This window comes from Trachypithecus francoisi, unplaced genomic scaffold (assembly GCF_009764315.1).
Source record: "Trachypithecus francoisi isolate TF-2019V2 unplaced genomic scaffold, Tfra_2.0 Lachesis_group2, whole genome shotgun sequence".
Taxonomy (NCBI): domain Eukaryota; kingdom Metazoa; phylum Chordata; class Mammalia; order Primates; family Cercopithecidae; genus Trachypithecus; species Trachypithecus francoisi.
Window position 1 is genome coordinate 55158373 of NW_022681465.1, and position 12332 is coordinate 55170704.

General features: G+C 44.5%; 2 protein-coding genes across 5 annotated transcripts in view; both read right to left on the reverse strand.

The window, feature by feature from the left end:
• CKMT2 (creatine kinase, mitochondrial 2) overlaps positions 1-3439 on the reverse strand; it is a 32518-nt gene extending 29079 nt beyond the window's left edge. The window contains exon 1 of one of the 2 annotated variants that reach the window (XM_033179247.1): positions 2737-3439. The gene's annotated coding sequence lies outside the window, so the exon portion shown is untranslated. Of the gene's footprint in view, positions 1-2732 lie in introns of both variants that reach the window. The other variant, XM_033179248.1, reaches the window with a different exon arrangement.
• Positions 3440-5878: 2439 nt separating this feature from the next.
• Positions 5879-12332, reverse strand: part of RASGRF2 (Ras protein specific guanine nucleotide releasing factor 2) — a 277046-nt gene continuing 270592 nt past the window's right edge. For all 3 annotated transcript variants that reach the window (XM_033179253.1, XM_033179254.1, XM_033179252.1), the window contains one exon: positions 5879-10348. In XM_033179253.1, the coding sequence (XP_033035144.1) occupies positions 10256-10348 (93 nt within the window). In that variant the 3' untranslated portion in view covers positions 5879-10255. The remainder of the gene's footprint in view (positions 10349-12332) is intronic.

The following is a 12332-nucleotide window of genomic DNA, read 5'->3' on the forward strand; positions in this document are numbered from 1 at the left end:
TCCCTGTCCTCAGGCCCCTGCTGAAGTAGCCCAAATGCCAGGGATATTTCTGCCCACTCCACTCTGACCCTAGCTGCTCAACGTGCCTGCCAGGCCTTGCTAGGGATGCTGTGCCAGTGTGAGGAGGAAGGTAGTCTCCAGCTTTCACCCCATAGAAGCTGTCTGCCTCAGTTTCCCTAACCTGGACAACCGCTATGACTCCTGAATTGAAAAACACTCTTTACAGCATCTAGGCTAAAATTAGCAGAATACCTGGGCTCCAAGCCAGGGAGATTTGGGGTGATGGGAAGGTGCAAGAGCACAGCCAGACAGAACCAAAAGCAATAATATCCTGTTTGTTCCTACACTGCCCTCCCCACTAAAAAACAAGGACAGCTGCATCAAGCCCTTTTGTTAAGTGGCCACAAGCTGCACATTTCTTGGTCCCAGGCAGGCATACCGGGAGTTCAGATCCCAGTCTAATGGTCTTCTCTGGTTCTGTGACATCCTGGAATGTGAAAGGGAGGCCTTGGGTTCTGTCACTGCCTCCAGCCTGAGCCCCCTGCTCTTCCTGGGCATCCCGGATGGACCATGTCTGCCTTTCTGCTGACTCAGACTTATTTCTAGTCCAGCCATTCAGTGTCCCTGTGTCTGAACTCCTCAGCCAGAGGGCAGGTGGAAGGCCAGGAGGAGGACCACATGTCATCTTTCCATCCAGAGAGCTACCCCAAAACAGAGGACGTCCTTGGGCTTGGACCAGCTCCACAGAACACACTGAACAAATTCTCATGATGCCAGGCTCCTAGGCCAGCAGAAAATGCCTCTCCCCGCCCAGTTCTAAGACAGCAAAGGGTTTACATTACCTCACAACCACTGGGTACACAGCCTACCTTAATGGGCACTCTTGGCATCACTGTTCTACTCAGCAAATAGACAGTCCTAGGCAGGAGATATTTAGAATCCTACTCCGTAAAACAGAGGCCTTTCCTAGGCCTCCTGTAATGAAGGCATGGGACTGTTAACAGACTTGTCCCTCAAGGGGTAAATTGTTTTCAAGAAAACAGGAAGCTAGGAGCCATCTAGTCCTTTTAACTGCTGTGAAGAAGTGGGCTGCCTTCTTCCCCCCCAAGGGAGGGAGTCTCTGAGACTTCCCAGGCAGGGTTGGTGTGACCTCCAGCAGTCACCTTCAGCATGGGTTGCTGCTGGGTTCCCGGCTCTGTGGGCAGGAGCTCCGAGAATGCTTGACACAGGCTCCACGGGGCTTCCTTTGGGAAGACAAATGGAGCCTGCTCTAGGCTATGGCAGAGATGGAGGCCCAGGGCCTCTGAGCTAGGGGCAAAGTCAGTCCCCCTCCTGTGTCCAAAACCCCAGGACTCCTCATTCTGTATGGCACTCCCCCAACCCACGGTTTCCTTAGGAAAACTGACCAGGCTATGGGCCATTTCCTTATGAGGTGATTTGGTCATGAGGTTGGCAGAGTCCATGGGGTGCATGTGGCACTCCTGTGCTTTGCTGGGACAGTGCCTTAACCCACAGGCATGATTAACTCCAAAGTCTGGGGTCTTTGGAGAAGGTGCCTATCAATGCAGAGGAAGTGAGGTGCTCACACCGCCAAACAAGGCCCAGAGCCTCCTGGAAGAGCCTGTCAGGAAGCCTCAGGCCACATGTTGTGGCCGTGCTCACCTCCCTGAGAGGACAGACAGAATAGACCAAGGACACAAATTCAGAACAGGGAAAATGTGAGAGCCGTAGACAGGAAAAGCAGCCGTTCTGGAAACAGCGCACTGGTGTACCTAGTGTAACCTTGTCCTGAGGGCACTAACTGCCCCTCACTTGACTGGGCTGACACTGTGAGGGGTCACGAGCCTGGCAACACTTTCTGAAAGGTCTTTAGGGCAGCACTGAGGAGACCTAAAGGTTTTGCTCTGTTTGTCAAATGTCACTCTTCCTCACATTCCGAGGAGAGCATTTGAAGGCAGACCACTTGAGGGACAAGAACAGGACTGATTTTAACCTCAGGACTACCAAGCAAGCAAGCGAGCAAAGAATGGGCCTCTGCCCAGGTGCAACACATGGGGCCAATTCCACAGGTTTTTGTTGTTTTTTTAAATTAACCTCCAGTGGGAAAGGTAAGGATGGCAGGGAGGGGAGATAGTTACTTGGCTCATTATCAATGTATTAATGTTAGTGATGGCAAAACTGAATCTCTAGCAGTACTATTTGCCAGTTTAAACTGGGCCTGGCTATTGGGCTTATTAGTAAATAGCTTCTCAGAATTTTAATTTTCTAGTTAGTTCATCCCAAGTCACTGATTTACACGTCTTTTGAGACTGAGACTGCTGGGGAAAAACATTCCCAGAAAACAGTGGATTAGACTCTGTAAATTACAAGGGAAAGACATTTGAAGTTTAAAGCTGTCCCAAACTTAGCGTCAAAATACAGCCTTTAGATTTTTTTTTTTTCCAAATCAAGAAAAATTCCTGATTCACTACCAAAAAGACACCCTGCAGGCAGCGTGCTGATTTGTTCTGCTCCTGGTGCTGAGCTGCTCCCACCTGTGTGCAGGGAGGAAGGGGCGCTTCGGCCAAGGGCGGGCGCTCTGCTGGCTTTAGCGAGTCACCATTGCCTCCTCGCAGTCAGCGTCCTGACGGGGTCCCGGTCCACAGCCCTGTATCCACTCCCACAAGGCCCTTCACACTGGCTCTAGCCATGACCCCTCTTTGGAAGAATAAAGCAGAGTTTCACGGACTCACCGACCTTGAAGCCGGAGTCTCCCACGTCCTGCTGAGAGCACACAGCCAAGAAGTGTATGTAGGGCGAGCTGGCCAGGCCGGCCTGGAAAAGCCTCCCTGGCGGGGCGGGGCCAGAGGACCTCGCCAATCCCAGCGCAGACCTCCGGGCGCACCGGCCCCCACAGCTGTACCGTTGAAGGCAGGCCTCTGGGCGCTTGGCTCTTTATAGCACCTGCCCTTTCTCTGAAACGTAAAAGGAGGAGCCAATCTTGCTCTCCAGGCCTGGTCCTGAAGGCTCCTCTGCCAGGGCTCTGGATCTCAGAATGGAAGGCCCAGCGGGTGAAATTGCGTATCTGTTGGGGGATTTGTTTCCCTCTTCTCTCGGGTGTACCAGCCTTGGGGCCCTGGTAAGCTCTGGAGGAGGAACCCCTCAAGCCAAGGTCGGAGAGGAGGATATCTCAAGCTGCCTGGCTCCAGCAGCTGACCGGGCCCTGAGCCAGGGGCTGGAGGGACCTCTTTCCAGCGTCTTTGTCTGGGGCCTAGATCCAGGGACAATTACAGTCACGTTTCTGTTCAAGATCAGGCCATCTGCAGTGGACGGCTAGATCATCTCGCTTTCTGTCCACATCAGCAACCACGGCAGGCCATAGCCGTGCTTAAAAATAGTCCTACTTGGGGTATCCACCGCACACCGGGAAGGTTGCCTGTAAATAGCAATGACCCAGCAGGATTTTGGACAGCAGCCCTGCCATTTCAAGGGAGCCTGCCTAGGCATCTGGTGACCGTCACGTACTCGGCTTCTGAGGCCACGTGTACATGACCAACTGGTTCCTGTCTCTTACTTCTCGGAGTCTAGCTCATGCTCAAAGGACTTGATGGAGCAGGGGGTGGAGCCCCAGGAATAACCTTCTACCCAGTGTGCTTTCTCCTTCAGAGTGTCCATTTCTTTTAAACACGACCCATGTTTAAAAATACCATCGAATTTACCTTTGCATGGGGTACTGATTGGGAGAGCACATGAGGGGGCCTTTTGGCAGGACGGAAAGGTTCCTGATTGGGGTGGTTCTATAAAGATTGGAACCAATCCAATTAATTTTGTAATCCTTTAAGGAGTCAAGACCCACCAGCTTGCATATTCTGTCATCAGGGCAGTCTCTGTTTATTCCTTCTCAAAATAGCTCTTTTCCACACACTTGTTTCAAGTCAGTTCAGGCACCAAGTGAAATAAATCCAGTGACCCTGAAATAGCCCAGCTTCCAGATCCAGAAAATGACAAGGCTTTTGAAGAGCATGGAATTGTAGATTTAAAGGATGGCAGTAGCAGCAAAAACCTCCTTTTCCTCCCCAGTTGCCTAATCAGCATTTAGGGCCCCCTCCACTCACCCTACCTCAACACCTTATGTTTTACAGAGTAAATGTATATGTTAGTAAGGTCAGAAGAAAAGTTGGGTCATTGTTGAGAAAAGAGAGTACCACTCTTCTTTTGGGGGCTGGTCCTCTTCAAGCATATTATAAAGGTGGTGTGATGGGGACGAAATCTCTATAAGGGACTCACAGTAGAAATTCTGGCTTTCTGGAAATCTTTCAAATGCCATCTCTGTCACATGCCATCCGTTCCCTTCTTATCATTGCCAACTCCCTTTGAAGCTCTGGGGCTCTAGCCACACCAGGCTGCCCCGTGGCTGGCTTCTGCCACAGGGGCAGGAACAGAATTGAAGTGTGCGGCTGCCATATCATTTGCTTTAAAGGAAAATGTCCTGGACTTACTCTCTTTTCTGTTCCTGAGTCCAGCAGGAGTGTGGCTAGAGCAGGCCCCAAATTTGACCTCGTAGGCAAGGACGATGCCTTGTGGGATGGGAAAATAATAGGATGAAAGGAACCTGGGTTCCTGTGTCCCACCAGCCTGGATTGATCACTTCAGAACTGGGCAGGAGGAACCCCTTTCCTTAGTCTATTCTTGTGTCCAGCAACTGTAACTTAATTCCATCAGCTCTAAATGTTACCACAACTTCATAGAAGTTCAAGTATTTTCATATATAGTAATCCATATAACCACTGCAGTAATTTTAGGGGTAGATAGGAGTCTTATTTCAGAAGCCCCTCCTAAGTGGAGCTTCTCCTGTCTCCACTGCCCATTCAGGAGCGTTGAGCTGCCATGCAGTGGACTGAGCTGTTCCGGGTAGTAGTGAGTTCTCTGTGCCTGGAGGTAATCAAATATGGGCTGGGGATGTCACAGGAAGAATCTAAGCACTGGAAAGAAAGTGTGATTAGTTGATCCTTCATATCATTTCAAAGCTTTCCCCAAATTCTTTGAATTTTAGGGCCTCTTCTAAATTGTTTTTCTCCCTGAACTTTAGAAGTAAAATAATATATCTGAAGGAATTCACTGCTATGAAGAAGATGTAAAATAAAAATAAAGCCCCTGGGCCCCCAGGCAAAACAAAACAGACTCATTGTGGTAAAAGAGACCCCAGAAAACATTAAAAACCAGGATTCTACAGCTTTGGCAAGGCAAGAGGTCAGTCACACCCAACGTTCCCCCACCTTGATAACTGCCTCAAGACTTTCTTTCCTACAATTAAACTAAAACCAGTTCCTGAAAACTGTGTCTGGAAGATTTATTCCTCAAATTCAACAGACAGCCTGACGTGGCGAACCCCCCTTCCCTCAACGCAGTTGCCCCATGACAAGTGTTGAGCCTTACAAAGCACTCCGTCCTCATAACTGACGGCAGACCACAGCTGGCTCTGGCCGGTTTACAGAGACTGCACACCAAGTGTCTTTGTGCCCCGTGTTTCATCTTTTGAGGTCTACAGTCCAATTTTACTACATTTTAATGTTAAGTCTCCATCCCAAAGTGAACATGGGTTGTATGTAACATGTATGATTACTGACTATGCATGCATTAGGGCCTCATAAATATTCATACAATTATCCTATAACCTACTAAATGTATATGTATGGCTCATCTCGTTGGGCATAAATCTCAACCTCTCCCTTTTGTCTCTGAAGTGCTTGCTTTTGGCTTTGGCCAGAGGCTCCAGCCTGCAGACTGTAACCCTTTATAAGAAATAAAGTTCTATTTTTTTCTAAATGTATACATTTCATGGTTTTGACAATGTAGAAAAATGGGGAAAAGAGTTAAATGAAGAAACCAATGAGATTTCTGAATATTCAAGAAAGGTGAAGTTTAATTTGCATATAGGCATAACCTACACCTCACCTGGCAAGTGTCAGGCCACAGCACAAACCCCTCTGTCCAATCACAAATGTCCACACATTTGCAAAGTAACTGGACACGAACGATATGCTTCTCAAACTCACACACATATTCGTCCATCGCACACACACTCAAATGATAAAGAAATACATTGAAATCCTCTACAAAAGAGAGCTGAGCATAGTAATCAGATTACCTCACATGCGGACAGCATTTTGCACTTTACAGTCTAATCCATTTGGTCCTCACAGTAGCCCTGTGAGGTAAGCAGCACAGGGATTACTATTCACACCATTTTGCAGATGAGGAAACTGAGGCTCAGGGATGTATAAACACCAGCCTAAGGTTTTCCAGCTGGAGACTGGGCCCAGGACTCAGGGCTGGGATGCCTAGGTCAGCTCTCTTTCATAACTGGTTTTCTAGTGAAAAATGAAATGAGCTGTGTAAAAACCAACATCATTAAGTATAATAGAACTATTATGTTCCTTGAGCAGATCAGACCAAGTACAATCAATCCTAATGTTAATGTCATGCTGCATGATGAATAATTTTCTGAATCGTTCATGTGTTTATTCCTACAACAAAATGACTGTTTTCCATTTTGGCTCTGCCTCGTCTTAATTTTAAGTCACCAATGGCCGATGAGAAATGGCACACTGATTAGATTTCATTAAGTCTTCTTACCAGAATCACATGGTGGTATCTATAATAGAGCCATTATTTAAACTTACAGTCTGATTTCTTACTGAAATGAAAATGATTCTTATTTATTGATTCCCTCTGGTTGTGGACATTAGCCTGGCTCTACCCTTCAGTCATAAATAGGATGTTCTCTTTTATGCCATTTCAATAGTTGTAAAAATAATACATTTTGCAATTGTATTTTTAAAAACCTTTATACTTTCAAGTGAAGAGTTTTTTTTCAAGGGGATAAAATCAAACTTTGAAAAAAAAAAAGCTAAGTAAAATCTCCTGCTTTTAAATAAAAGTTAATTTTATTGGGAATAACCCCTGTCTTGCATTGCCCTTTTTAGTTAAGAATTTTAAAGCTGCCCAATCACTGCTGGCCCAAAAGCCTCGTCGTATACAATAACATGAGAGAAAGGGTGCTGATCCATCATTACTCACTCCACATGGGACCATAATGGATGTTTCTCTTCCAAGTGATTCAGTTTCTCTGAGTTTCATTTGTTTACAAGTAGTACTTTAAGACGTACTGCAATTTAACACACAGTAATAGGACTTGGTGTGAGAGCCACTTGGAAATATTGCAACGGCCACTTAAAATTCCCTCTTTAAATTCCTTCAGAAAAACACTAAGGAAAAGTGACAACGTTTTACTTCATGCCTGAATCTGTCAAATAATATATTGGATTAGGTAAGAGATTTGTCCCTGTAGCAAAACTAGATGTCTCAGTTAATAACCAGAGGCATCCCCTAAAAGCTCCAAGATAATTCCGTTGACAGTACAAAATGTGGGCATTCACTCGAAAGCCTGAAACTGGATTTTACTTCTGATTTTCTAGGTTAATTTTACAGTATACATGTTCGCTACTTGGCTGTTAGAGGTCGACCTCCCATCTCCTCTTATTTATGGACTAGAGGCAGATGCAGCTGGGAATGCCAGCTTTTTGTGTAGGCAGAAGAGAACGGGCACTTTAACAGCACTGCAAATTGCTCTTGGGGATTTTTAATTTGACCACATTAAAGGTGTTTTAAATGTGCATTCCTCTCCCAGCTGGCACACGAACAGTGCAGGTCATCAACAGACATTCCCTCAGACGCGGAGCTCTCTCTCTCTTGCTCTCTTGCAGCTCTAAGAAGGCTGCAGACTCCAGAAAGTGGTGTAATTCTCAAACAAAAATGTGAAGGGCTAGCGAGTGGTGCACCCCTGCAGTCCCAGCTGCTTGAGAGGCTGAGGCAGGAAGGTTGCTTGCGTCCAGGAGTTTGAGGCCAGCCTGGGCAACATAGTGAGACCCTGTTTTTCAAACAAACATAAAACCCCCTAAAAGTCAGCATAGCAATCGGCAGTGCCTAATATGACCACTGTGGGGCAGTTCCAACATCTTGCAGGAAATAGGTGCAAAAGCTTTGTCACTAACTGAAAAGCTGTGATCCAAAAGGGAAGGAGCATTTGGAAACTCCTGTCTTATTTTTCGTTAATAAGAATGGCTGCAGCGTCTCTGGAACATTTGGGTCAAAGAAATGAGTCCAGACTTCCACAAAAAGCACACGCAGAACCATCCGTTCCCTCTGAAGGACTCTAGCAACTCCACGGCAGATAGAATGCACCAACTTTTCCACATGTTGTTTGGCCTGAAACTAGTTTGTGTGTGGTCTTCTCACAGATTTGTCCCGGTTTTAGTTCACCTTTCAGGACTATGCTTTTGAGCCAGGAAAGCTAACCTTTACTTTTCTTCTGCAAGACCTCGAGGTGTTTGGTGCAACTGATACATATTATTTCAAACCCCCAGCTTCTGAACACTGAGAAATAAATCACAAGTTATGCGTTGTTAGGATCCAAACAGCCCATGCTTCTCATCATGCATCAAGATGCGTCAACCTCTTATTTGAAACTAAAGAGAACAAGCAACTTTAAAAAAGAAAAAGAAAGCATCCATAAGGAACCCTCCTTGGGTTGAGTGCTACACTGTTGGCTAATGTGAACTACTGAAAATAGTTTTGGAATGGTCTTCAAATATTGTATTTTCTTTTACTTAGTTGATATTTCACTATATAGTTACATACAGAGATGGCGCTTACCATGCAGAAAAAGTACGTTCTCTACCTCTATGGTACATTACCAATGCTAGCTCTTCCACTGGGTCTTAAGAGCCAGCAGGTGGAATTTATTAGTCAGCTGTTAGCTCTAACAACATAATTAAAGTGCAAGGAAAGAGGGAAAACAGCCAGACAGATCAATTTTTCATTGTCAGCATCAATAAGTTTCATGCCGCTAAGAGAAAATGTCAGGTGCAACAGGTTCAGGGAAATAGAACTATATTTTTTCTCTTCCTTCTTTTAAAGCAGCAGTCTCCCTGAGAAGAGAAGAGGGAGGTAAACAATGAGATAGCCCTATTTCTTCAACAACTGACAATCTTGGGAAAAGTAAGGTCACTTCCCCAGCCTCGGGTAGCAGGACTAACCCCTGCATTTGGTTTTGTAATATAAGAGCTGTTCGGTGGTTGGGCCCATTTCCCATGCACTTATAATACTCTCAGAGATCTCTCAACATCATTTTGTAAAGAAAGAGATCTACGAACAGTATATGGAAGTGTGGGATTTAAAAAGAAAATTTCACTGTTTTTAAAAAAAAATACAGCCAATGTTCATAGTAAGCCTAAAAAAGGTCTGTGTAAATGAGAATAGATTCCTGCAGTACTATGAGCGGGGAAAGAAAACAAGCAAAGCAAGGTGCAGAGATGATTGTTAGGTATAGATTTTCACTCAGCACTGAAACCCATGATTCCCCACAGCACTTGCTGGCCTGCTGTCTGTTCCACAGTTTTGTCGGTGAGATGGACGTGCACCTTCTTGCAAACTGCAGCTGCCTCTCCAAGAGGGTTGGTGGCTTAGGACCAACAGTCTCAAGGAAAAGCTCCCTACCCACCTCAGCCAGCCACTGTCTGCAATCCTCTGGGGCACAGCCTACTGCCTTTAATTAAGGAAATGTTACATACAAATCCATTTGTGTTTCATTCTTTCTTTCCTATCCTGTTGCCTAAAGATTGGAAAGCCAGTTTCAGAAGGTACCATTCCTCACATAGAAATATTTAGAATGCACTGAAAACCATGCACATGCTGTAGACTGAAATTGCTTATGTGTTGGTCCATCTCTGTAGAGGAAGTGTCAGCTTTTCTGTGAAGCTTATACCAAAAGGAAATGTAATGGAACCAGTCAAATCCTAGAAGATTGGTAGGTGTGCCCAGGCCAGTAAAGTGCCAGAGAAACATCACAGGTCTTTTTCATGGATCCTTGTCCCTGAGTTCTAACAGAACACGGACAGAGTTTAAAATTTACCAATTTACCTGCTTTGTTAAAATGGCAACTACCATCTCCCATCTAACATTCCCTTACATAAAACGTGCCACCAGCTTTCTAAATAGCCATCTTTCACCTTCCCACCCAAGTTTGAAGCATCTGTCTTTGACCCAAACAGCTGGGTTTCTCTCTGAATAGAGACAGAATTCCAGTCTGGTTCTATCTTCTTTGATGGAGAAAGGAGACTGGCTTCGTGCTGTACCATGTGAGGCAAGGCATACACAATTCTGTCTGTCCTGCTTTCCATGAACATCCCGTGGACTCAGGGGCAAGGCCAGATCTTCAAGCAGGGAGTCGAGGTTCAATTTTTAGTGACAGCTCATATAGCGTATCTTCATCTATGATAAGGTCTTTGTCAAGCAAGTACTGTGTGACCTGAAAAAAAAGGGGAAGTCCCAGCTTTTACCTCTTTCAGATACCACTGCATACATTTTCTGAGGGAATCTAACACAATTCAACATTTTCTCTTAAACACCTAAAAATCTTATTTGACCAAAAAAATCAAAAATATGTTTCCATTGTTAAAAAAAAAAAAAAAAAAAAAAAAAAGCAAACATCTCTAGTCCTCTCTCAACCCCCAATCTCAGGTACCTCCCTCAATAGGAACTACTGCTACTAATTGGTTTGTGTTCTCCCAGTTGTTTCTCTATGTCTTTATAGAGATTACATGTACTTACAGATATCATTTCCCCCCCTAAAATTGGCATCGTGGCGCACATTTTATTCTGCTTTCATCTCTTAATGATAGGTCGGAAAGAGCTCCCTATGACAGTAGATAGAGCTCTCACTGCTATACAGTACTAATAGTGTAATACATTGGAGCTTATTTAATAATCTCATATTGATGGATGTTGAGTTGCTGTCAATACTTCACTGTTACACAAAGTTGCGGTGAATTCCTTGTTAGCATGCTTCCTGGTGTGCATGCGTGAATACTCTGCTAGGCTAGGGTAGACATCAGAAGTGAAAGGAAAGGAATTGACACTAGAAATGAAAATGTTGGGGCATGGGGGATTTCCATGAAAATATTTCTTTAGTTTTATTGAAATATAACACACAAAAGTGAAATGGATAGTTTGATCCATTTTGACAGATGTATACACCATGTAACTTACATACATTTCATGATAAAGAACAATTTCAGCATCCCCAAAAGTTCCCTTATGCACCAACCCACTCAATCTGCTCTCGGAATCAAGCACTGCCCTGGTTTCTATCACCACATATGAGTTCTGTCTACTTTGGAACCTCATATTGATGGAATCATTCAGTGTGTACTCCTTCATGTGTGGCTTCTTTCACTCAGCACAGTGCTTTGAGATTCAGCCTTGCAGTGGCCTGTAGCGGTAGTCTGCTCCCTCTTATAGCTGACTATTCCATTGTAGAGATGTACCATAACTTGTTTATCCATTCATCTGTTGATGGACACTTGAGCTCTTCTCAAATAGAGGCTATTATTTAGAAATGTTATGAACATTTTATACAAGGTTTTTTATTTTTTTTTGAGACCAGTCTTGCTCTGTCGCCCAAGCTGGAGTGCAGTGGCGCGATCTCAGCTCACGGCAACCTCCGCCTCCTGGGTTAAAGCGGTTCTCCTGTCTCACTCTCCTGAGTAGCTGGGACTACAGGCGTGTCCCACCATACCCGGCTGATTTTTTTTTATTAGTAGAGATGGGGTTTCACCATGTTGGCCAGAATGGTCTCAATCTACTGACCTTGTGATCCGCCCGCCTCGGCCTCCCAAAGTGCTGGGATTACAGGTGTGAGCCACCGCGCCCAGCTATACAAGGCTTTTAAGGAGGATGCTTTCATTTTCCCTTCAGATAAATACCTAAGAGAGAAATTGCTAGGTCCTAAGACAGGTGCTCATTTAACATTTTAAGAAACTTCCAAATGGCACAGTTTTGCAAAGTGGTTGTTCAGTTTTATTCTCACCAAAAATGGTAAGAGTTCCAGTAACTGAATATACCAATTTTTAATTTTAACTGATGATGGAAAATGACTGACCTGCAAAGTTTCCAAACCTACAGTATGTGACAGTACCTGTTTTCCCATATCCTAAGCAAGGTTTGATATTAACAATCTTTTAAATTTTTGTCAATCTGATAAGTGAAAATGATGTCCCACTGTAATTTACATTTTCTCTCTTTACTAGAGGAGTATTTTAAAAATATTTATTGGCCATTTTGTTTCTTCTGTGAATTAACTATTCACAGGTTTACGAGTTGAACTGTTTATGCTTTTCTTATAGACTATAGAAATGCTTTTATTCTGTTTCTTTGTTTTATATGTTGCAAATGTTGTCTCCTTGTCTTCTGCTTATACGTTGACTTTTTAAATAATTATCCTCTGTCATATA